The sequence below is a fragment of the Syngnathus acus genome, chromosome 6 (genome assembly GCF_901709675.1).
Source record: "Syngnathus acus chromosome 6, fSynAcu1.2, whole genome shotgun sequence".
Lineage (NCBI taxonomy): Eukaryota > Metazoa > Chordata > Actinopteri > Syngnathiformes > Syngnathidae > Syngnathus > Syngnathus acus.
In genome coordinates this window covers 15,586,223-15,612,391 of record NC_051092.1, presented here as the reverse complement: position 1 = coordinate 15,612,391, position 26,169 = coordinate 15,586,223, and the positions used below count along the sequence as shown (strand labels likewise).

At 41.2% G+C, this 26,169-nt stretch overlaps 1 protein-coding gene and 1 long non-coding RNA gene across 6 annotated transcripts in view; one reads left to right on the top strand and one right to left on the bottom strand.

The window, feature by feature from the left end:
- Nucleotides 1–26,169, bottom strand: part of LOC119123992 (anoctamin-1) — a 105,503-nt gene that overhangs the window by 78,343 nt on the left and 991 nt on the right. For all 4 annotated transcript variants that reach the window (XR_005098155.1, XM_037253526.1, XM_037253527.1 and 1 more), the window contains exons 2-4: nt 20,966–21,331; nt 8,440–8,538; nt 6,899–7,050 (exon numbers count right to left, since the gene is read on the bottom strand). Coding sequence is in view for 3 of the 4 variants with exons in the window: in XM_037253526.1 (XP_037109421.1) it covers nt 6,899–7,050; nt 8,440–8,538; nt 20,966–21,331 (617 nt within the window). In the remaining variant the exon portion in view is untranslated. The remainder of the gene's footprint in view (nt 1–6,898; nt 7,051–8,439; nt 8,539–20,965; nt 21,332–26,169) is intronic.
- LOC119124128 lies at nt 16,391–24,662 on the top strand. Of its 2 annotated transcripts, XR_005098193.1 has the most exons (4): nt 21,419–21,830; nt 23,035–23,102; nt 23,205–23,283; nt 24,330–24,662. It is a non-coding gene; the product is annotated as an uncharacterized LOC119124128 (long non-coding RNA). The 2 variants fall into 2 exon arrangements; XR_005098194.1 differs by lacking the exons at nt 21,419–21,830; nt 23,035–23,102 and adding an exon at nt 16,391–16,610 and having other exon boundaries at nt 24,330–24,661.

The following is a 26,169-nucleotide window of genomic DNA, read 5'->3' as shown; positions in this document are numbered from 1 at the left end:
CTCCGTGGATGAAAGTCGGGGGCCGGCGCTCGGCCGGGTGGCTGTCCGGGGACGGTGGATGGTGTTCGGACATGGCTTTTACGCACGCCCGGTCCTATTCTATGGAGCTCTCTTCCACCTCCGTGGCTGGAAGTGCCACCTCCGGGGATGGAAGTCCACGCCGCCACACGCCTGGAATTCCACGCCGGTGCTTTGGGCCGTGTGGCAATGAACTATTTATGTTATAGTTATTTGATATATTTTATTTCGTGTAGCAACTTGTATATGTTTTTATCGTTACAGTTCAGTAGTTGTTGGCTCGTTGAACTCTTGTTTTGTTAAATAAAGAGCCGTTTACCAAACCCACGTCTTTCCTTGTACTTTGTTAACGCTACAATATAGTTATATACTAGTTTTTTTTTTTTTTTTTTTTTTTTTTTTCTTCATGCGCAGTGATTCATCGTCTCCTTGTTGTCTTCCGGGTTAGAGCACGCTGGCGTCAAACTTGTTGACTGCCGCTTCTCTCCCGGACCGTGTCCGTTACTTGTTTTTCGTTTTCCTGTTTTCAGTGCACCCGTCTCTTCTTTTATTTTTCTCGTGTTGTCCTCCGTCCATTTCGCATTCCCGCAGCTCCGCTCTCACCTATCTGTTTCCTCTCCCTTGGACTACCAGCTACGTTAGCCAGCTAGCCAACAGCCAACTGGCCAAAACCACCACCGGACCCTCCTGCCTCCCGACTCTGAGCCTGTGGCCGCCTGCTGTGGACTCTACGGCAGCTCTGGCCTGGCTCTCTGGCCTTCCGTCTGGCGTTCTCGGGCGACGGGCTCCACTCCCTGCGGGCTCCACTCCCTGCGGGCTCGCCAACCGTGGCTCTGCTGTGTGCCGCCGTGGTGCGTTGGGGCCTGCCGTTCGAGCGGGTGCAGTCGAGGTCGACCGGCATCACCATCTGGTCCATCTGGACCGGCACTTCCCCGATGGCTCACCCATCTCCTCTTTTTGGACTACCAACCCCCCGTCACCCCCACCTCCCGTACTGCCAACTTCAACAACATCCGCTTCCGCCCCTCCTGCTCCTCCATCCATCTCCTTTGCACTGCTGACCGATGTCCTGTTATTAACTATATCCCATTGTCTCCCCCCCCCCCATACGTACCCCCCCCCTTTTTTTGTTATCTGTAAAGCATCTTTGGGTTATTGAAAAGCGCTATATAAATTGAATGAATTATTATTATTATTATTATCTGTGGAATAACGACGAGGCTGACGTCAGGGCGCACGCGCGGCGTTGTTGACAAAGGACGAGGAATTTGACTGATGGGTTTAATGAATTGGAGTGACACAGATGGTTTGATAATATTATTGTGGATATAATAGTTATTTGATATATAATTTATATATCGTTATATGGGCCTGTGGAATATTTTGAAGTGCAACCGCCGTCAGTGGCGCGCACCCGGCCGGCATTGTTGACGTAAAGGACGATTGATGGATTTAATGAATTGGAGTGACACAGATGGTTTTATAAACGTGTTATTTATGTAATAGTTATTTGAATAACTCTGAATGTTGCGTCAGGCCCGTTCTCAGCTCTTCGTTTGTGTTTATGTCACGTTAGGATACCTATCGTTTAGCCTGTTGTTGCTCGTTCATGTCTGTTCTTGGTGTTGGATTTTGTCGAATAAATTTCCCCCAAAATGCGACTTATACTCCGGAGCGACTTATATGTTTTTTTTCACGTTATTGTGCATTTTATGGCCAATGCGACCTATATTCCGGAGCGACCTTTAGTCAGAAAAATATGATAGATAGATAGATAGATAGATAGATAGATAGATAGATAGATAGATAGATAGATAGATAGATAGATAGATAGATAGATAGATAGATAGATAGATAGATAGATAGATAGATAGATAGATAGCGTATTTTCGGACATCTGTTACCTCTTTCCCCTTGGTAATGTCATCCGCAAACTCAATCTGGACTTCCACTGCTACGCTGATGACACCCAGATCTATACACGCACCACACCAACCCAAAACCCTCCCCTCACCCACTTTGAAACCTGCATCTCTACAATAAAAACGTGGCTGACCCACAACTTTCTCAAACTCAACAGTGACAAAACAGAGCTCCTTCTCATAGTCAAAGTCAAGTCAAAGTCAGCTTTATTGTCAATCCCTTCATACGTCAAGACACACAAAGAAACCGAAATTCCGTTTCCTCCATCCCACGGTGACGAGACATACAAGTAGGCGACACAAAACAAAAACAAGTAGGCACAAACCATAAATAATAATAGGCACTAAATCCTCCCTTAATAAAACTGGATCCATCACACTCACCACTGACTCCTCAAACATCACTCCCTCCCCTCTGGCACGCAACCTTGGCGTTATTTTTGACCCTACACTGTCCTTCCACCCTCATGTTAGCTCAGTTGTTAAGACCTCCTACTTCCACCTCCGACGCATCGCCAAAATCCGGCACTGCCTCTCTCTCCCTGCCGCTGAATCCCTCATCCACGCCTTCATCTCATCCCGGCTTGACTACTGCAACTCCCTTATCACTGGAATCACTGCTCGCTCACTCCATAGACTTCCACTAGTCCAAAACTCTGCTGCCCGCCTCCTTACCCACGCCCGGTCCCGTGAACACATCACTCCTGTTCTCCACTCTCTTCACTGGCTCCCCATTAAGGAGCGTATCATCTTCAAGATACTCCTCCTCACCTTCAAAGCCCTTCACCACCTGGCTCCCACTTACCTATCCGACCTCCTTGTCCCCTTCTGCCCCAACTGTCCCCTCCGATCCTCCAATACTTCATGTTTGACAGTCCCAAAATCTAAACTCATATCCTTCGGTGACAGAGCCTTCTCCTGCACACCACCCCGACTCTGGAACTCTCTCTCTCAGTCTGTCTGTGACTCACCCACACTCCCCATATTTAAGTCCCATCTAAAAACGTAGCTCTTCTCTCAAGCCTATGACTTCCCCTCCCCATAACTGGTTTCCTCTTCTTAATTTTATCCCATTGTCTCTTCCCCGTCCCCCTCCCCTCCTGTATGTCTTTGCCTTGTTCCCTGTAAGCATCTTTGGGTTTTTGAAAAGCGCTATACAAATTGAATGAATACTTATTATTATTATTACTATAAGTCGCGTGTTTTTCATACTTTGGGTGGGGGGTCGACTTATACTCAGGAGCGACTTATATGTGAATTTTTTCACAAATTTTTACTTGATCATTAACACTTTACTTACTAGTATAGTTGATCACTTCACATGTTATTTTCACTTTAAACCGCATGAGGGCGCACTATGGCTGTGGAATAATTGGAGCCTCACTGACAATGAGTTCCATTCACTGACTTCTGAAGTCGGGAGATTTAATGATTTGGAGTGACACAGATTATTCGATAAACTTGTTATTTATGTTATAGTTATTTGATATATAGTTTATTTAGAGTACCAACGTGTATGTTGTTAGACTTCAGTAGTTTCCGATTTTCAGTAGTTTCCGATTTTCTAGGGAGGCCGTGAGGCAGCAGGGGGGGGGAGAGCGATCCAGGGCGCTTGTGTGTGCTCTTGATTTGTGAAATAAAGAGCCGGTTATCAAACCCATGTCTTGCCTGGTACTTTGGTAACGCTACAATATACCGTTTTTTTCCATGTATAATGCGCAAAACTTAACTAATTTATTGTCCTAAAATCTGGGGTGCGCATTATACATGGGTACATTTTTTTATTTTTATTTTTTTTAAGAAAATCATGGTACAACAATTTTTTAAGAAAATCTTGTCACGGATGGTTCTTTACAACGTCACTTTCCTCTCTTTTCATTTTAACCTAACTGATCGCGGTGGTGCCTTTCTGGGCAGTCGGAGAAATCAACGCCAACAAAAAAAATACATCCAGCCTAGTTAAGAAATCACCAGAAAGATCACCATGACAATTGTGAATAATAAATAAATAATTATTATATATATTATATATATTATTATTATAATAATAAATAATTGTGATAAATAACTGGAACATCACTCAAATATTGGTGATCCCGTTGAGAGTCTCACATATTTCTTCGCTATCGAGTTTGCTACTGCATGCGCAGTGATACTGACCGGCAGAATAACATCCGGTTGTTCCCAAAGATGATATTTTTTCTGAAATAATTTTACGTTTACGGACTTAAGTAACCCGGCCGGGTCATACCAAAGACTATAAAAATGGGACCCATTGCCTCCCTGCTTGGCACTCAGCATTAAGGGTTGGAATTGGGGGGTTAGATCACCAAATGATTCCCGAGCGCGGCGCCGCTGCTGCTCACTGCTCCCCTCTCCCCCAGGGGATGGATCAAAATCACACGGGGATGGGTCAAATGCAGAGGACAAATTTCACCACACCCAGATGCGTGTGTGACGATCATTGGGACTTTAAAAAAAAAAGTCACAATTTGGGTGCGTATTATACATGGGTACAGGCTTTTTTCCAGCATCGACATGCCATTTTTAGGGTGCGTATTATACATGGGGGCGCATTATACATGGAAAAAACCGGTAGTTATATAGGTAGATCTGTGGAATAATTGGAGCCGCCAACTGACAACTCAACTGACCCAAACATGGCGAATAAAAATTCTTGAATCTTGAATAAAATTGTTGTTTATATTATTGTTATTTAATACATAGTTTATATATTTTTATATGGGCCTGTAGAAAAAAATTCGATCGATGGCTTTAATGATTTGGAGAGACACAGATGGTTGGATAAAGGTGCTATTTATGTTATAGTTATTTGAATAACTGTTATTGTTACATCAGGCCCGTTCTCAGCTTCTCGTTTGTGTTTATGTCACGTTAGCTTACCGTATCGTTTAGCCTGTTGTTGCTCGTTCATGTCTGTACTTGGTGTTGGATTTTGTCGAATAAATTTCCCCCAAAATGCGACTCGTACTCCGGAGCGACTTATATGTATCTGTTTTTTTTCACTTTATTGTGCATTTTATGGCTGATGCGACGTATATTCCGGAGCGACTTTTAGTCCGAAAAATACGATAGATAGATAGATAGATAGATAGATAGATAGATAGATAGATAGATAGATAGATAGATAGATAGATAGATAGATAGATAGATAGATAGATATACTATACAGTAGCTACATAAATTGTAAAAACATGCAAAATAGCATGAATTAATAATCGATTAACATTAAATACATGAATAAATAAATAGACAATATAAACATTGGGCACGACAAACAAAATAAGAAGAGAGGAACAAAATAAGAGGAACAAGCTACAACAAGACTTAAGTTGAGTAGTTTTGAGTCACTAGTCACTTAAAAAAGTTTTTACTAATGACAATACATTCTTTAACAAATTGTGCAGTAGATGTGTATAATGCATTTGCTCTGAAATAGAGTCTTAAACTTAGTCAATAAATTATGAATTATGAACAATTAATTGAACGAGTTCATTTTGAAATTTGTGAACTGAACTTTGAACTAATCCCTGTAGAAAATGAACCTTCCCAACACTGCACCCTATAATGCGGTATGTGTGGATTAAGTACAAATTAGCCCCTGCAATTGAGTATTTCAATCTGAAGTCCCTTATGGTGCGGAAAATACGGAACTCAATATGACAATACGATGCCAAGAAAAGAAACGCAAATTCATGGTCCACAGATGATCGGAAATTACTTTTGCTTCATCACTTCAATCACTTTTTATTTTTTGTTTGTGCAACAAGATCCTTGATGCGACGTATCAACTACAAGTGTAATACAAAGCGCATAACAGCAGCTTTTCACTTTGTGTGTGTTTTCTATTTAGAATATTTCTATTTCAATATGTTGCCTATTGTATTTCAGATGTTTTTTTATAACAAGGACAGTTACCAACACTCAATCAAATATGCTGAACAGGAAATTCCATATGTGGTCCTCAAACATCAAAGCCATGGAGAGTATACCACTCGTGGGCCAGTTATGGTTAAGGCAATGCATAGACTGATTGTAGGATATAATGTAGGATATGTAGGATATGATGCTTTGCAGTATGGCAAGCCATTTGCGCATTTATCCCATATCCTTGATATCAGACCTTCGTGTTCTTCACTAGTTTGGTGTTTGTCAGCATTGTTGGACATTGAGCCACGCGAGTTACGCACTTTGTCTCTAGTTACACAGAAACTCAGTGAAACTAGTGATCCAAAATGAATTCCACTCGTTCACTAGTTAAATAAAAATCTGTTATTAGTGACTCACTCTGGACTGAACTAGTTCACTAGAAAAAAAATGTTTTTAACTAATTAACAAGTGACGCTAAAATGCGACCAAATAGTAAACTAGTAGATATCTTGATAACATTTACTAGTTAACTAGTTAACATTTTGAACCTCACAAGTCAGCTAGTAAGGTTGGGAAGAGCCCAACTAGTGGTACTAGTGGACATTTTATACCTTCCTAGTGAAATAGTGAGCAATACTTACCACCATCCTAGACTTTTAAAAACCCATTTCAGCTTTGGGGGATAAGGTACTCTCTTCTTCTCTTCTCCTTTTCTCAATCACAAGTATGACACATAAAGGTTGACAACCACTGAACAGCAGGCAATCTGGTGTCTTTGTAGTTATTAGCCCCTTTCAGACCAAACAGCCCAGGAATTTTGAGTTCCTGGAAGCAGGAGTTCCTGGTTCTCCAATATGACCAGTGGTCTCATTTTAGGTTTGGAAATGCAAAGTGTCACAGTTTGATCTGGAAGCAATTAGACCTAAAACAGAGCATCTTTTAAATAATGCAACCTAAACAAAGAATACAGAGGACCAGATGCATTGACCACGAATTTATTTTATTGTTCTTTTTACATAAACATATAAAGCTGAAAGAGTTTAGTGTAAACAAAAATGTGTACTTACAGGTGTTGCTTTTCCCTGGAAAAGGTGTGTGACAGGTGTTTGATGTTCTTTGGCTGAGGCTCCTCAACATGAGGATGAAGAGGCTCAAGAACTTTACTGACGAGTAAATTAAGCTTCTCTATCACACCACTTGACTTCTTAACTTCATATACCTACAAAAAAATCCATTTGTAAATCTGCATGGGCATGTGCTTTTACACACACGCACACACACGCACACGTACACGTACACACGCACGCACGCACGCACCTACCATGGTGACCCTGTTCAGAGCAAGATGATAAAGTAAAACTATATTTTGTGTTTCTAAAACTAACTAATTAGTGCAAAAATGTCCTCTGTTTTTCTCTTTGACAAGTACACATCACCACTATCTGTGTATATATATATATATATATATATTAGGGGTGTAACGATTCATCGATACACATCGATTAATCGATATAATGCTGTACGATTTATTGGCATCGATGCTAAACGTAAACATAGATTTATATCGCCGTGTTTGACCTCGGACATTAGACGCGACTTTATTTTGAAATCCAGTTCATTGTTGCTTGCTTCCTCTTTCCGGGAGCAGTACGCGGCGTGTTGTGTTGTGAGCAGAGCAGGCACGTGAAAGGGGAGCCGACAACTACGCGGCTCCTGGGCTGGTGCTATGGCTAGTGTCCAAGAAGACGAGGAAATTCGCTCCCCTTTGGGCTTCAAGTCATATATACTATATATATGAATCACAACTTCAATGGAAATTGTGAATAATCTTTACTAGGGGTGTAAATCGCGGGTTTTGTCACGATACGATATCATATCGATACAAAGGACCACGATACGATTATTGCCGATATCTTAAAGCCTGCTGTGATTCATTCACGATACATCACGATATAGTGCTCCACGATCGATATTTTTATTTATTTTTTTTAAATAAAAAATATAGAACAATATCCTGATTTATAACAATTCATACGCAAAATCAACAAGGTGCTGCAAACTCTTTATTTAGGAAATTACAAGAGTATTGTAGTATACAAAGTGCTTATTTTAACACTGAACTTTATCGAATTCCTATATTTTTTCTCATATAAGTAAAGAAAAATTAATATTCTTTCTTTTTTTGTAATACCATTAACTTTAAAGTGCATTACTGAACTATTTATTTACAATAATTTTAATTGTCCGTTGAGCCATCTTTTCTTTGGAATCCAAAGTGCTTCCAAACGAATGACTTGAAGCCCAAAGGGGAGCGAATTTCCTCGTCTTCTTGGACACTAGCCATAGCACCAGCCCAGGAGCCGCGTAGTTGTCGGCTCCCCTTTCACGTGCCTGCTCTGCTCACAACACAGCACGCCGCGTACTGCTCCCAGAAAGAGGAAGCAAGCAACAATGAACTGGATTTCAAAATAAAGTCGCGTCTAATGTCCGAGGTCAAACACGGCGATATAAATCGATGTTTACGTTTAGCATCGATGCCAATAAATCGTAGAGCATTATATCGATTAATCGATGTGTATCGATGAATCGTTACACCCCTAATCCTTACCCTTTTGGTGGGCATCTTTAGCTTCATGAACTCTGCTTCTCGACAGAGAACATTCCATGGAGCATGAATTTTCACAAAGCCCACGCCTGGAATCTTGGACTGTGGTGAACAAGACACAAACAATACTAATATTTCAACAGTGTACCAACATTGAAACTATGCAAATTACATTTCTTTTCAATCGCTAACAAGAGCTTAGCCATACTTTGTATAATTTTTCTAAACTCTTAGCACAGACTCACACCTACAAAACACAATTGGTTAAATGGATAATTTTATTCTCAAAAACACATTTTGTTGAATATATGCTAACTCTTTATTTCAAAATAGAACATATCTTTCTCATCACATATTAACTTTACCAAAACACTAGAAATCTGACTCAAAATAGAATTATTCTGTCAAACAATGACACTTGTTTTCACTTCACAAACTACATGCTGTCAACGAAAGTACACCAATCGTTGTACTAAGTTCATTTTGTTTTTCCTTTTTAATCACTTCACTGGTTCTTTTATCTCAAACAAATTATTTTAGGTGCATTACCTGACATGTTTCGGCTTCGGCCTCTCCACTGCGGAAGCCGGTGGGAATTTCAGAATATTTTCAAAGTGCGAGCGTGGGCTGCCGCACGTTCTGTCCGAGCCGAAATTCTGACCGACTTCCGTAGTGGAGAGGCCGAATTTTCGCCATTCGGATTCGACCGGAGAACCAGCGCGGCTCGGACAGAACATGCGGCAGCCCACGCTCGCACTTTGAAAATATTCTGAAATTCCCACCGGCTTCCGTAGTGGAGAGGCCGAAGCCGAAACATGTCAGGTAATACACCTAAAATAATTTGTTTGAGATAAAAGAACCAGTGAAGTGAAAGTACACCAAGTTTCAAAATACTAGCTATTGTTGAGACTATAAAAACTGCATAGACTTCTTTGTTTCAGTTTTACATGCAGGTATTTGCTTGCAATCAAGCATTCCGATCAAACCGATCAATACCAGCTCAGTGGCCTAGTGGTAGAGTGTCCACCCTGAGACTGGAAGGTTGTGGGTTCAAACCCCGGCCGGGTCATACCAAAGACTATAAAAATGGGACCCATTGCCTCCCTGCTTGGCACTCAGCATTAAGGGTTGGAATTGGGGGGTTAGATCACCAACTGATTCCCGAGCGCGGCACCGCTGCTGCTCACTGCTCCCCTCTCCCCCAGGGGATGGATTAAAATCACACGGGGATGGGTTAAATGCAGAGGACAAATTTCACCACACCCAGGTGTGTGTGTGACGATCATTGGGACTTTAATCTTTAATCTTTAAAAGAAAATCGTTTTTTTTTCCTTTACTATTTAAAGTTAAAGTCCCAATGATCGTCACACACACATCTGGGTGTGGTGAAATTTGTCCTCTGCATTTAACCCATCCCCGTGTGATTTTGATCCATCCCCTGGGGGAGAGGGGAGCAGTGAGCAGCAGCGGTGCCGCGCTCGGGAATCATTTGGTGATCTAACCCCCCAATTCCAACCCTTAATCCTGAGTGCCAAGCAGGGAGGCAATGGGTCCCATTTTTATAATCTTTGGTATGACCCGGCCGGGGTTTGAACCCACAACCTTCCAGTCTCAGGGCGGACACTCTACCACTAGGCCACTGAGCTGTATTTACTACAGAAGGTACAGTAGTACAGCCTCTCTTAGTGAAAGGGCTTGTCAATGATATTGGCACGAATTTCATCACTGACGAGCCCTTGCAATGCCACCACCGCACATTCTTACACCTCTACCTTGCCCTCTCTTTGGGCCTGCTCCTCTTACTGGACCTCTCACTGCTCCTGCTTCTCTGACTGAGCCTGCTCTTCTCCATGCGCCCCTTGCTCTTCCTATTCCTCATCCAGACATTACAGTGTTTGTCTTTTGCTGTTTCTGTTTCCAAAAAAAAAATTCACTCCTCAAAGACCTCCTCTTACGTAACCCCTGCCACTGAGTCTAAGCCACACTGGAATCAGCTGTGATTGGACCAATTTAATTTATCGGCTGTGTGTCAATTATTCAGTTGTTGTTTTTTTATTATCAGCTGAGATTTATGGCATTTGAACTGATATAATTGCAGAAGCAGAAGTTTTTATACTGTATCTAAGGTTTGGAATATTGTTTTTACTTTTGTGGGAAGTTGTGTGTTAACATTCGTAAATAAGACAAAACCATCGATAATTTAGTTGGGGGTATAGCTTGTCTGTTAAAGAAATGTGTTTGACTGCATATTGTGTGGAAACAACATGAAATGTGTGAATGGTATGGCCACAAAATACCGATGCTGTGTTTGATGTTTAATAAAATTGTCTTCAGCCTCAGACTGGAAGTGATGTTGAAACGAAAGTAGGACTTTTTTTCTGCTGTATTTAAGTAAGCTTGGTTTGTTAAACATGGATCAGTCAGAACTGCATCTGTGTCAGGCTGTCAGCATCAAAGCTAACCATGCAGATTAAATTTTGTTTATTGGGTTTGATTCGGCGGCTCGGTGGGGCACTGGCTAGCACGTCCGCCTCACAGTAAGGAGGGTGCGGGTTCGATTCCACCTCCGGCCCTCCCTGTGTGGAGTTTGCATGTTCTCCCCGTGTCCGCGTGGGTTTTCTCCGGGCACTCCGGTTTCCTCCCACATCCCCAAAAACATGCTTGGTAGGCCGATTGAGCGCTCCAAATTGCCCCTGGGTGTGAGTGCGTGTGCGGATGGTTGTTCGTCTCTGTGTGCCCTGCGATTGCCTGGCAACCGGTTCAGGGTGTCCCCCGCCTACTGCCCGATGACAGCTGGGATAGGCTCCAGCAAGCCCGCGACCCCCGTGGGGATACAGCGGTACAGAAAATGGATGGATGGATGGATGGATGGATGGATGGATGGATGGATGGATGGATGGATGGATGGATGGATGGGTTTGATTCCGGCTCTGGCCTTCCTGTGTGGAGTTTGCATGTTCTTCCCGTGCTTGCTTGGGTTTCCACAAGCTCCTCCCACATCCCAAAAACATGCATGGTAGGCCGATTGAGCAATCAAATTACTTGTAGGTGTGAGTGCTAAGGGTTGTTCATCTATCTGTGCCCTTTGATTAGTATATGTCTATCTGTGGATCGATAGAACTGCCTTTGAAAAATATTCCACTGGCAATCGCAAGCCATCTGGCAAATGGTCAACCAGTGAGCAGCTAGCTGCTAGCCGCTAATGCTGTTAATCTGCCGCTGTACTATTGTTGGAATAATTTAAGTGAAGCCTTGGCCTGCCAGACCTGGAGGCCTTGTCTTTACTAGTTTATGACTTTCCTTTTATCTAGGTTCTTCCTCTTTAAAGGCAGGGATGTCTTTTGATCCCTGTCCGCCATATGTATCCTTCCTGTCCTTTTATTATCTGTGTGTTTTTGTTCCTGTAAGAGGCCTTCACTAACAATGAGCAGAGCTTATTTGCATAGGCGAAATGTTCTTATTTGGTTCAAAGAAACTTCATTCCTTTTAGTTAACTGTAGGTTTGGTTCATAGATTGTTGTTGATCAGAACTGTTTTTCTTTGTTAAGTGTTATATACAGTTTGAAGTAGTTGCGTACAAGTTATCCTATATTTACTCAATGTTTGTTTAAGGAACTGCATACCAGTTACCTTATATTTACTTAATGTGTGTTGAAGTGTTTAGGACAAGTTACTCATTATTATTATTGTGTGTTAATTTACCAAGTAGATAAAGTTAGCAAAGGTTTAGTTGCATTGTTCCACAGGAAAGCGGCAATTCAAGTTATCTGATCACACTCGAGGAAGAGTCAGCCAACCATGGGAGAAGAACAGCTGGTTGAGGATAGAGGACAGATTCTGCGGGGGTCACGGGCCGACAATGAAGTGCTAATTCACACCGCACTACATTCCTTAGCTAATCAGCGTTGCTACAGACACAATCTCCCCTCCCTTTAGTGTAGCAACGCCTCTGTAACCAGGGCAACCAAAACATTAAATAGAGGAGCACGTGAAGTAAGGACTCAGAATTGATGGAGATTGTAACTGAGTTCCCTCTCTATCGTTCTCCTCGCGAGTAAACCTATTCTGGTTGTCTTCTCCTCTTCCTTCCAGCGTGTGGTTTAATGTCTGATGGTATTTAGACCTAACATTTATACAAATTTAATCTATGATAGCATAATTAATTTCCATTTTTTTACCATTTTTAATTAGCTATTAGTTAAAATTTCGGGATGGTGTCGTGTTGACAATTATGTTGTGTCATGAAAACACTATATGACAGCAATACAAGGTATGACAGCAGATTAAAGAATGTCAGAACAACGTTTACGAGACTGCCAACTCCCATGTCAACCTAGAGTTGGCTAGATAAGTGGTCATTGCTGAATATTTATCGACTGTGTCTGGTTTAGTTAGCTAATAAAGCGGGCAGCAAAGGCTGATACACGTCAGATTCTTACAAATTCCTATTCATGGGGGTTTAAAGACAGCAACTGAGTTATGTTGGTAATATTGTTTTTTCCAACTGTAGGATAAGATTTTTTTTTTAAATTTCCATCCATCTATTATCTGTACCGCTTGTCCCCACGGGGGTTGTGGGCATGTTGGAGACTATCCCAGCAGTTATCGGCTATCGGCAGTAGGCGGAGAACCTGAACTGGTTGCCAGCCAATCCCAGGGCAAATAGAGACGAACAACAATTCGCACTAATGGTTGTAACAGCTAAAAATTGAAATGGTACAGGAAATTTTGCAGTCGTGTTCATAAATCTATTGAAGGGCTACTCTGAGTGTGGGTGGGACCGTATATGGCCCGCAGGGCGCCAGTTGCACGTTAGGCAATTAAAACCAGTCTAAACCACATCCAAAAATATACGATATATTTATGTGCAGTATGTAATGCACAAATATTTTGGGTTGTTTTTAAGCCCTTTGAGTGTAACTTTGACACAGTGTGGGAACTTTATTCACACAGTTTCCTGTTTGTATGCATAAGTTTCCAGAGCTTTCCCAAGAGAGTATTATTCTGTTCTCTCTTTGCATGGTGTTACAGATGCATGTTCATGCACAAACGGTTTTGAGTCATTCATCTCGCACACATGAACCTAGGATTATGGTTTCTGTTCCTTCAGGTCAACCAAGTTAGAATGACAATGTGCCTTTTCTACAAACCGGATTTGGTTGAAGTTGGGAAATTGTGTAAAATGTAAATAAAAACAAAAAATAACGATTTAAAAATCCTTCTCAACCCATATTCAATTGAATACACTACAAAGACAACATATTTAATGTTCAAACTGATAAATGTAATTGTTTTTTGCCAAATAATTAACTTAAAATTTCATGGCTGCAACACGTCTAGTAGAAGTTGGGTGAAGTGGCAAAAAATACTGAGAAAGCTGAGAAAAGCTAATCAAACACCTATTTGGAACATCCCACATGTGATCAGGCTAATTAGGAACAGGTGGGTACCATGATTGGGTATAAAAGGAGCCTCCCCAAACATGCTCAGTCATTCACAAGCAAGGATGGGGCGAGGTTCAACACTTTGTCCACAACTGCGTGAGAAAATAGTTGAACAGTTTAAGAACAACATTTCTCAAAGCAAAATTGCAAGGAATTTAGGGATTTCAACATCTACGGTCCATAATATCATCAAAAGGTTCAGAGAATCTGGTGAAATCACTGAACGTAAGCGCCACGGCCGGAAACCAAGAATGAATGACCGTGACCTTCGATCCCTCAGACGGCACTGCCTTAAAAACCGACATGAGTGTGTAAAGGATATCACCAAATGGGCTCAGGAAAACTTCAGAAAACCACTGTCAGTAAATACAGTTCGTCACTACATCAGTAAGTGCGGGTTAAAACTCTATCATGCAAAGCAAAAGCCGTTTATGAACAACATCCAGAAACGCCGCCGGGTTCTCTGGGCCCGAGCTCATGTAAAATGGACTGATGCACAATGGAAAAGTGTTTTGTGGTCTGATGAGTCCACTTTTCAAATTGTTTTTGGAAACACTGGACGTCGTGTCCTCCGGACCAAAGAGGAAGCGGACCATCCGGACTGTTATCAACGCAAAGTTCAAAAGCCAGCATCTGTGATGGTATGGGGGTGCATTAGTTCCCATTGCATGGGTGACTTACATTTCTGTGAAGGCAACATAAATGCTGAAAAGTACATACAGATTTTGGAGCAACATATGCTGCCATCCAAACGACGTCTTTTTCATGGACGCCGCTGCTTATTTCAGCAAGATAATGCCAAGCCACATTCTGCACGTATTACGACAGCGTGGCTTCGAAGTAAAAGAGTCCAGGTTCTCCCCTGGCCCGCTTGCAGTCCAGACCTGTCTCCCATTGAAAATGTGTGGCGCATTATGAAGCGTAAAATACGACAGGGAACACCCCGGACTCTTGAACAACTGAAGCGGTTCATCAAGCAAGAATGGGAAAGAATTCCACAATAGAAGCTAAAAGAATTAGTCTCCTCTCTTCCAAAACGTTTATTGTTATTAAAAGGAAAGGTGATGTAACGAAGTGGTAAACATGCCCTTTCCCAACTTCTACTGCACGTGTTGCAGCCATGAAATTCTAAGTTAATTATTATTTGAAAAATAAAATAAACTTTATGAGTTTGAGCATTAAATATGTTGTAAATTTATGACATGTCAATGCCTTGACTTTCACACTCCGGAAACCGGGGCGGATGTCGTAGTGCAAAAAAAAAAACAGGTTTACCCTGTACATTTTCATCATTTGGATAACAACTTGTACAAATAGAACAAGCAATTTTATCAGTACCGTATTTTTCGGACTAAAAGTCGCTCCGGAATATACGTCGCATTAACCATAAAATGCACAATAAAGTGAAAAAAAAACATACTATATAAGTCGCTCCGGAGTATAAGGCGCATTTTGGGGGAAATTTATTCGACAAAATCCAACACCAAGAACAGACATGAACGAGCAACAACAGGCTAAACGATACGGTATGCTAACGTGACATAAACACAAACGAAGAGCTGAGAACGGGCCTGACGTAACATTGACAGTTATCCAAATAACTATAACATAAATAACACCTTTATCAAACCATCTGTGTCATTCCAAATCATTAAATCCATCGATCGTCCTTTATGTCAACAATGCCAAGTGCGCGCCGCTGACGGCGGTTGCACTTCAAATTATTCCACAGGTCCACATAACGATATATAAATTATATATCAAATAACTATCATATTAGCAATATTATTATCAAACCATCTGTGTCACTCCAAATCATTAAATCCATCGATCATCCTTTGTCAACAATGCCGCATGCGCGCAGCGCCGCTGACCGCGGTTGCACTTCAAATTATTCCACAGGCCCATATGACGATATATAAATTATATACGTATCAAATAACTATTATATAAGCAATAATATTATCAAACCATCTGTGTCACTCCAAATCATTAAATCCATCGATCGTCCTTTATGTCAACAATGCCGGGTGCGCGCCGCTGACGGCGGTTGCACTTCAAAATATTCCACAGGCCCATATAATTATAAAAAAACACTTTCATCAAACAATTTCTGTCACTCCAAGTCATTAAATCCCGTGATCGAATCCTTTGTCCTTTATGTAAAACACCGCCTCGTATGCGCCCCCCCACCCAAACTATGAAAAAACCCGTGACTTATAGTCCGAAAAATACGTTACTATTTTAAAATAGCGTGATTGGATATGTACAACAGCCAAATTAATTTACACCACATTCAAAGGCACAGACAGAATGCCATCTTTTTTTTTTTATACAGGGCAAAGTTTATCATTGGACAATGGTTCATTTGAATCTTGCAGCTAACATTTTCTTCATTTTGCAACAGCGAGGAAGTGAGTGTGAAACGCCCATGACAGGGAAAAGTAAGAGGTTTTTTTTGTAGGCATTAGTCATTTAAAAAGAGGTCATAGCTACAGTAATTTAAGTGAGTATTTTATTTCTATTTCTCTTTATTCTCAGTTTCTGAAGGTCATCGTGGAGCCCCTTCTGGCAATCCCTGGGCTGAGGAGCCTCAACTCTCGTTCAGAATGTGACGCGGAGAGTGGACGGTGCCCATGACTGATCTGGAGACCTTTGACATGATGTCCAAGGAAATAAATGACAAACAGGATGCAAGACTGAATGACAGAATGATTAAGCTTGCAATTGGTTAATCAAAATTTTGGATGTCTCCCCCTCACTCTTGATAGCTTACAAATGGAACCTATAGGGTTCTGTTTGGTTTAATTGCTGTACTATCAAAGTTACTGACTTTTAGGTTATTTTTTGCTTGATTTACAAGAGAAAAAAAGTCCTCAATTCAATGTTGTCTACTCTTAATTCCACTTTTCTGAGACACTGTTCATAATGCCTTGTATACAGATTGCAAAGCAGTCTTCTGTTGGGAGGGGCTGATTTGAAGACCTGCATGTTTCCAAGACCATGGACAGGTATTATTAGTTTGACATCTGTACTGTAGATTAAAAAAGGACAACAGTGAAGGCTTACTATGCGATGGCTGCGCACAATGTTGAATTTTTTTTTCTGTTGTAGACTCTACACCAGGGGTCACCAACTCCGGTCCTCAAGGGCGCCAATCCAGCCTGTTTTAGGTGCAGCCCTGCAACAACCCACCTGATTCAAATGATCAGCTCATCAGTAAGCTCTATTAAGGCTGATAGCGATCCTGATTATTTGAATCAGGTGTGTTGCAGGGGGGATACATCTAAAACAGGCTGGATTGGCGCCCTTGAGGACCGGAGTTGGTGACCCCTGCTCTACACAAATGACAATGACAACGTTCAATATGTGTGCTCGTGTGACTTGTGCAGAGGGCCCTCAGGAAGACTGCTCTGATAGCGCTGGTAAATAAAAAAATAAACCTGTCTGCTCGTTCCTGTGTGATTGCTTCATGTTCGAAATGTGCGACTGACATGAGATCAAGGAAAAACTATTTTACAGGTAGTCGTCCCACTCCCCCACCCCCATTCATATTCCTTATACAGAGTACAGTGGAGCCTCGGTTTTCGAACGACTCGGTTCTCGAACAAATCGGTATTCGAACAAAAAATTCGAGATTATTTTGCTTCGGATGTCGGACTGAATTTCGGTTGTCGAACCTCGCGAGATGAGCCGAGAGGACCCGCATGCCAACTGACTCCGTTTGTTATTACATTCTCGTTACTCTGAGGATTGCATCAACTCTAATCATGCCTCCAAAGGAAGTAAGTGGGAGCAGTAAAGCCATCCTAAAACACAAAGACGCTCTTAAAGCTATGTGACAGTGAGCGCCCGGCGCGCTGCGGCTGCGCGATCGGAACAAAATAAGCTCCCTGCGCACTGAGGTCCACTTAAATTATGGAAAGTACATCAGGACATTAAAAATATTTTCTGAATTTCAGAGACGGCTCTGTCATAATAATGCGACCAGCGCGGTGTAGTTGCGCGGTCGGCGACGCACTACTCTTGCCCGTTCGGCGGTGCGCTGCAGTTGCGCGATCGGACAAAATTAAGGTCCTTGCGCACTGAGGTCCACTTAAATTTTGGAAAGTACATCAGGACTTAGATTAGATTAGATAATCCTTTATTATTCCCTCAATGGGGAAACTCCTGTGTTAGCAGCAGTACACTTAACATATATACACACTAGGGGTGTAAATCGCGGGTTTTGTCACGATACGATATATCGATACAAAGAACCACGATACGATATTTGCCGATATCTTAAAGCCTGCTGTGATTCATTCACGATACATCACGATATAGTGCTCTACGATCGATATAGAACAATATCCTGATTTATAACAATTCATACGCAAAATCAACAAGGTACTGCAAACTCTTTATTTAGGAAATTACAAGAGTATTGTAGTGTACAAAGTGCTTATTTTAACACTGAACTTTATCAAATTCCTATATTTTTTCTCATATAAGTAAAGAAAAATGAATATTCTTTCTTTTTTTGTAATACCATTAACTTTAAAGTGCATTACTGAACTATTTAATTACAAAACAAAAATAAGTTCTTTATAATGAATGTAGTAAACATTACACATTGACCATATGTTCTAATCCAAATTCAAAAAAAAACATTCTCTTGCAATACCAGCATACATAAATAAAATATGTATGTTGTTATTTAACTCTTCTATAAAACAAAAATAACTTAATTTATAACTCTTTATATAGAATTTTAACATTACACGGTGTCTACTCTTTGAACTGTTCAATATGGCCAATAATACAACATGTAGTGCAAAATCAAAAGTAGTTTGTCACATGTTTGTTTAGTGCATTGAAATTTGTGATAGTGCGTTCTTTTTGTGGTGTCCCCTGAATATTTGATCCAGAGGCGTAGCCAAGCCGGGGCGAGCCGGGGCGGCGCCCCGGTTAGGACTCCCTGCGCCCCGGTTGAAAAAAATCGAGCTTTTTCGATTCTTCATTTTCATGCCGTTTTTTTCTTTCGGTCTTGCGCGAATGTGCTTGCGCTATTCTATGTGCGCGATGTTATCCATTCACCGTTTGCCTCCTGGACCCGGATGTTGTTTTAGCGATCAGCGAACGGCGTGGGTGATGTTCGATTTTTTTTCCTGTGGGCGTGCGCCCCTACTGGAAAAATTCCTGGCTACGCCTCTGATTTGATCACCACATGGCAGGATTTACAAACTGCACGTGTCTTGTCCGTTGAGCCATCTTTTCTTTGGAATCCAAAGTGCTTCCAAACGAATGACTTGAAGCCCAAAGGGGAGCGAATTTCCTCGTCTTCTTGGACACTAGCCAATGGCTAGTAGCCATAGCACCAGCCCAGGAGCCGCGTAGTTGTCGGCTCCCCATTCACGTGCCTGCTCTGCTCACAACACAACACGCCGCGCACTGCTCCCGGAAAGAGGAAGAGGGGGGGGGGGGGGGGGTTGCAGGGGGGGGGGGGGGGTTCAGTGGAGTTGAGAGTGGGCTGGGGGGTTTTGGAGGGGGAGTAGCAGGGGGCGGGGTTGAGGTGAGAGTCCTCGGAGCAGAAGAGGCTCCAGTCGGGGGAAGTTGCAGCAGGGCTGGGTGGGTGGGGGAAAGAGTGGATGGTTGTTCAAACCGGTTGAAGAACCGGTTCAGGTCATTCACCCACTCCTGATCCCTGTCCAGCGCAGGTCTGGAGTTGCTACGTCCTGAGATGGTGTTCAGGCTCCTCCAGACCCCGCTGACGTCGTCCCGCTGCAGTTCGTCTTCCATCCTCCTCCTGTAGTTGCTCTTCCCCTCCCTGATCCTCTTCTTCACGTCCCTCTGCACCGTCTTCAGCAGGTCCCTGTCTCCTGATTTAAAGACCCTCCTTTTGTCCCTGAGCAGGTCTTTAATCTCAGGGGTGATCCAAGGTTTGCTGTTTGCAAAAACTCTGACTGTTTTGGTGGGTATGGTGGAGTCTACACAAACGTTTATGTAGTCTGTGACACAGCTGGTGAGACTGTCGACTTAAAAAATATTTTCTAAATTTCAGCGACGGCTCTGTCAGAATAATGCAACCAGCGCGGTGCAGTTGCGCATTCGGCGGTGCGCTGCAGTTGCGCGATCGGACAAAATTAAGTTCCCTGCGCACTGAGGTCCACTTAAATTTTGGAAAGTACATCAGGACTTTAGAAATATTTTCTAAATTTCAGCGACGGCTCTGTCACAATAATGCGACCAGCGGGGTGCAGTTGCGCAGTCGGCGACGCGCTACGGTTGCACGTTCGGCGGTGCGCTGCAGTTGCGCGATCGGACAAAAATGTTTAATTGTTAATATTTGTTAATTGTTCAATTAAATAGCCCCCATTTTTAATATTTATGTATATTTTTACATTTTTAAACATTATTTAAATTGATTAGTGATGGTTGGATAATGTTTGAAAAAATATTTTTATTTAGGTTCAATTATCGTTTTCGTTAATTTTAGCATCAAAAGGTGTACTTATATCTGCAGCTAACATAAGTATGACTGTTACTGAAACCTATTTTTGTATTTAAAAAAAAAAAACGATGTCAATTTTCACACCCTGGACCATCACTAATCAAATGCATTTTCACAACATCCTGGAACTACACAAAGGTAAGGATCACAGGTTAAATGTATTGAAGAGAACCTCAATGTTGAATAGACGTCTCGCTGTTCAAATGATCAGTAGCTATTAGCGCGATTAGCGCTATTAACCGTATTCTTATTACGTCTAATAGACGTCTAATAGACGTCTAATAGATGTCTAATAGACGTCTATCCCGTAGACGTCTAAAAAACCTTCACATATAGACGTCTAACAGACGTCTAATAGACGTCTATACTATAGACGTCTATTCTCATTACACTTTTAGACCATTTTTAGACGTGTTTTAGCCGAGACGTCTGGGTAGCATATACGTCTAACAGACGTCTATTAGACGTCAAAATGCTCGCAGGATTAGGGTTAGCTGATATGCATGCAACTCTACAAACATCATAAACTCAGTGCCTTTTGAATCCTTAAATTACATTCATAATTACTATAAATAAACTGAATAAAACTTACGTCTTCATCAAGCTCCAGTTCCAGGCCCATATCTCGAAGTTTCCCTTCAAACTCCTCCCTTCTGAAGTTTTTTTGATCCTCTTGGCCACTAAAGTTCTCTCCTAGGTAGTGTAGATCAACATTGGACAGTGTTGAGGTTTGTGAAGATAATGAACCTTTTTCAGCAGAGGGTGGATGATGGCTACGTCGCAGGCTGCGTGCAACAGCATTTTCTGTCAGCAAATGTGTTGAGTATCGAATAGAACGTCCCGTCGACGATTTCTTCAAAGCATAGGTGAGAACATAGTCCACATGCCGCTGACCATCTTGAAAGTAGAGACCGCGTTGACAATGTGCATTTTCCTCTGGGGTTAGAGTCTTCAGCAGCTAACAATATTTACAAAAGACAGGCAGACAGTGAGAAAGATAGTTACAGTTGAGATATATATATATATGCTTTTGCAGATATCAGCTGCTCGCTTTCAAAATTCGCCATGGCTATTATAAAGGAAAAAAACAAGATCAAACAGTAAGTATAGATCTCAAATTTGAGATTTTCTGATGGCATGGCAAAGATGTAATTTCCCTTTTTACCCATGTTGTGATTTGTGACTCCAGATTTAGCTCAAGAAGTGGCACGTGAAAAGGTAGGTTTTTATCTTCTGATGTCTTTAAAATGTGCACCTAAATTTGTTTTGCGCTCAACAGGGCTCGGAACTCTAAGGCAAATCACTTCAAAAGTTAAAATTGTGTTGTGTTATGTTATTAACAGTGGTTAATGGGTGAATTGTCAAATCAGACATCTTTTTCCCTTTCCCTCTTTTTCAGACTCCAAGCCTGGAGAAAAGAGGAGCATCTGTATTAAAAACTGTCCGGACTCCACAAGGTACAGATTGATTTTTGATTTATTCTTGATTGTAGAAGTAATCACAACTGCCTTGCGTTATCTTTGGGAATGTATCTGTTATTGGTGGTTTGAATATACTTATGTATGCTTAGCTACTGTCGAGCATATGCAAAAAGCGTATGTCGTAATTGCAATCTTCAATATGGAACTTGCATTTATGACATGTCAATGCCTTGAGTTTCACACTCCGGAAACCGGGGCAGATATCAAAGTGCAAAATAAAACCCAGGTTTACCCTGTACATTTTCATCATTTGGATAATAACTTGTAGAACAAGCAATTTTATTTCTAAACAGTACTATTTTAAAATAATGTTATTGGATATGTAGAACAGCCAAATTAAATAATAAATAAAGAACAAGCAATTTTATTTCTAAACAGTACTATTTTAAAATAATGTTATTGGATATGTAGAACAGCCAAATTAAATTGCAGCATATTCAAAGGCACAGACAGAATGCCATAATCTTTTTCAAACCGGGCAAAGTTTATTAGAAAATTGTTCGTTTGAATCTTGCAGCTAACATTTGCTTTATTCTTCAACAGCTAGGAAGTGAGTGTGAAATGCCCATGACAGGGAAATGTAAGAGTCTTTTTTTTTTTTTTTTTAGGTATTAGTAATTTAAAAAGAGGTCATAGCTGCAGTATTTAAGCGAGTATTTTATTTCTATTTCTCTTTATTCTCAGTGTTTCTGAAGGTCATCATGGAGCCCCTTCCGGCAATCCATGGGCTAAGGAGACTCAACTCTCATTCATAATGTGACGCAGAGAGTGGACGGTTGCCCATGATTGATCTGGAGACCTTTGACATGATGTTCAAGGAAATAAATGACAAACAGGATGCAAGAATGAATTCTGTCATTCATTAAGCTTGGAATTGGTTAGTCAAAATTTTTGATGTTGTGGTCCCCCCATTCACTCTTGATAGCTTACAAATGGAACCTGTAGGGGTTTTATTTGCTATACTGTCAAAGTTACTGACTTTTCAGTTATTTGTTTGCTTGATTTACAAGAAAAAAAGTCCTCAATTCAATTATGTCTCCTCTAAATTCCACTCTTCTGAGACACTGTTCATAATTCCTTGTATGTGTTATTTATTTTAATCTTTTGTAATGTGTACCTTTTTTTCTTTGGACCCAAAGTTTTATACTTTTGTCAATAAACTAACTAACTAACTATACAGATTGCAAAGCAGTCTTGTGTTGGGAGGGGCTGATTTGAAGACCTGCATGTTTCCAAGACCATGGACAGGTATTATTAGTTTGACATCTGTACTGTACATTAGAAAAGACAACAGTGAAGTTTTACGATGTGGTGGCTGCTCTCAATGTTGAAATTTGTTTTCTGTTGTAGATTTTACACAAATGACAATATGCGTGGTGGTGAAACTCGTGCAAAGAGGGCGCACAAAAAGACTGCTCTGATAGCGCTGGTAAGTGTGGTAAATAAAAAAAAAACTTGTCTTCTCGTTCCTGTGTGATTGCTTTATGTTCGAAATGTGCGTGACACCATACATCCATCCATCCATTTTCTGTACCGCTTAGTCCCCACGGGGGTCGCGGGCGTGCTGGAGCCTATCCCAGCCGTCATCGGGCAGTAGGCGGGGGACACCCTGAACCGGTTGCCAGCCAATCGCAGGGCACACAGAGACAAACAACCATACGCACTCGCACTCACACCTAGGGACAATTTGGAGTGCTCAATCGGCCTACCAAGCACGTTTTTGGGATGTGGGAGGAAACCTGAGTGCCCGGAGAAAACCCACGCGGGCCCGGGGAGAACTGACTACGACTTGAAGGCCCTGCAGCGCATAGTGAAAACGGCTAGTAAGACTATTGGTGCTTCTCTCCCCTCCTTGAAGGACATTTACACCTCCCATCTCACCCGCAAGGCGACCAAGATTGTGGGTGATGTGAGTCACCCCGCTCACTCTTTGTTTGAACTTCTGCCCTCTGGGAGGCGGTACAGGAGCCTGCGCTCCCGCACCACCAGACTCTCCAACAGCTTCGTACTCCAGGCTGTTAGGATCCTGAACTCGCTCCCCCTTTCGGCGTAGCGTCCTGTTCTTGCTGTCTGCTGTATGCACACTGGCTCGGTTTTGCCGCTCTTATTTATTGGTCTATTATTTATTCATCGCTCATTTTATTTTATTTATTATTTATTGTTTATGGTTTGTGCCTTCTTGTTTTTGTTTTGTGTTGCCTACTTGTATGTCTCGTCACCGTGGGATGGAGGAAACGGAATTTCGGTTTCTTTGTGTGTCTTGACATATGAAAGGATTGACAATAAAGCTGACTTTGACTTTGACATGCAAACTCCACACAGGGAGGGCCGGAGGTGGAATCGAACCCGCACCCTCCTAACTGTGAGGCGGACGTGCTACCCAGTGCGACACCGAGCCGCCTGTGACACCATACATCAAGAAAAAATATTTCATAGGTCGTTTTTTTTTTTTCCATATTCATATTTCTTTTACAGAGTAATCCCAAGGTCTACAATGGGTGGTGCCTGATGTCCATCGGGTTCATCTTTGTAGAAGCTGTTGACGCACTCACAGAGCCCACGGATGATGAAACAAGGACCGCAATGGCTTCAAAATTAAAACAGGCTCCAGCGCTGAGTTGCAAAGGGGGCTATCAAAACCCCACAAGAGAGTGATGTTTATATTGTTTCCCCCTTGTGTTTCGCCGAGCTGGTCGTTTTGTTAATTTGATATGTCCTACATAAAATATGTATATATTTATATTGTAACTTAGTAGTTTTGTTCTATTAAATAGCCCTCATTTATTAATATTGTATGTATATTTTTACATTTTTAAACAAGATTTAAAAAATTGCACGTTTATATTTGTGATGGTTGGATAATGTTTGAACAAATGTTTTTATTTAGGTTCAATTATCGTTTTGGTTAATTTTAACATCAAAAGGTGTACTTATATCTGCAGCTAACAAGTATGACTGTTACTGAAACCTATTTTTGTATTTAAAAAAAAAAAAAAACGCTGTAAATTTTCACACCCTGGACCATCACTAATCAAATGCATTTTCACAACATCCTGGAACTACACAAAGGTAAGGTAATAAAGGTAAATGTATTGAAGAGTACCTCGATGTTGAATAGACGTCTAGATGTTCAAATGATCACTAGCTATTAGCGTGATTAGCGCTAATTGCGCTAATAGCTATTAGCCATCATTCGGACGTCTACGCAATAAACGTCTAAAAAAAACTTGCATATATAGACGTCTAATAGACGTCTATCCCGTAGACGTCTAAAAAACTTTAACATATAGACGTCTATCCCGTAGACGTCTATAGTGTAGACGTTTATTAGACGTCTATGCTATAGACGTCGACGGCATAGTCGTCTATAAACATTTCACCTTTAGACCGTTTTTAGACGTGTATTAGCCGAGACGTCTGGGTAGCATATAGACGTCTAATAGACGTCTATTAGACGTCAAAATGCTCGCTGGGCATATTTTTAATCAAAGATAAAACGTGTGTTAAAAGCTAGATCAACCAAGCAAAAATTAGACCGTTTTCTAAACTAGCTCACCACAAGATAATTCTTGTGATGTAGATGAGAATTTGTGGCCTAAAAGCCATGTTCACATTTCTAATTTTTTGTCTTATTTTCTTGGTTCTATGCAGGGCTGTCTTTTCTTTTCTGCATTGTGACATGGGAAATTACGATACAAACAGTAAACACTAAGTGTGTCTAATCTCTCGGAATCAGTCTTCCACAGAGATTAAGGTTAAACAATTCAAATAATGATTATCAAAACTTGCTCGCCAAAGAAATGAACATCCCACCTAACAGTGAACACACTATTAACAACATGATTAAGCACATTGACTGTCGGTGACTCTAGCATTTGTGATTCTCACGACACAGACATGTTCATTTACACACATTTACTTTTGAGAGACGAACTAAGAATCTTGAGAAAGCAATTGGCTGTTTCAGGTAATCCATGATATTTTGCTGTTTGTACAAAATGGTTTGAAAAATGCACATACTGTTTGCAAATTTCGAGAATGATTTAAAAAATTTAACAAAGCGTCTGAGAAAAACTATAATAATGATGATATCCTTATATATTGATCTCCTTATATACTCCCTTTAAAAAGGGGAAACTATCAAAACTGAGACTAAATGGACAAGAGAAAACAGGATTCCATTGCACTGTTATTACACACTTCAGCCATTTGTTTCTTTTTCCACAATCAAACAAAATTACTAAAACAAATGAAGAAAAATGTCACCACTGTCTGTCACTATCGATGTCAGGTCATCTATGAGATCACTTCCACT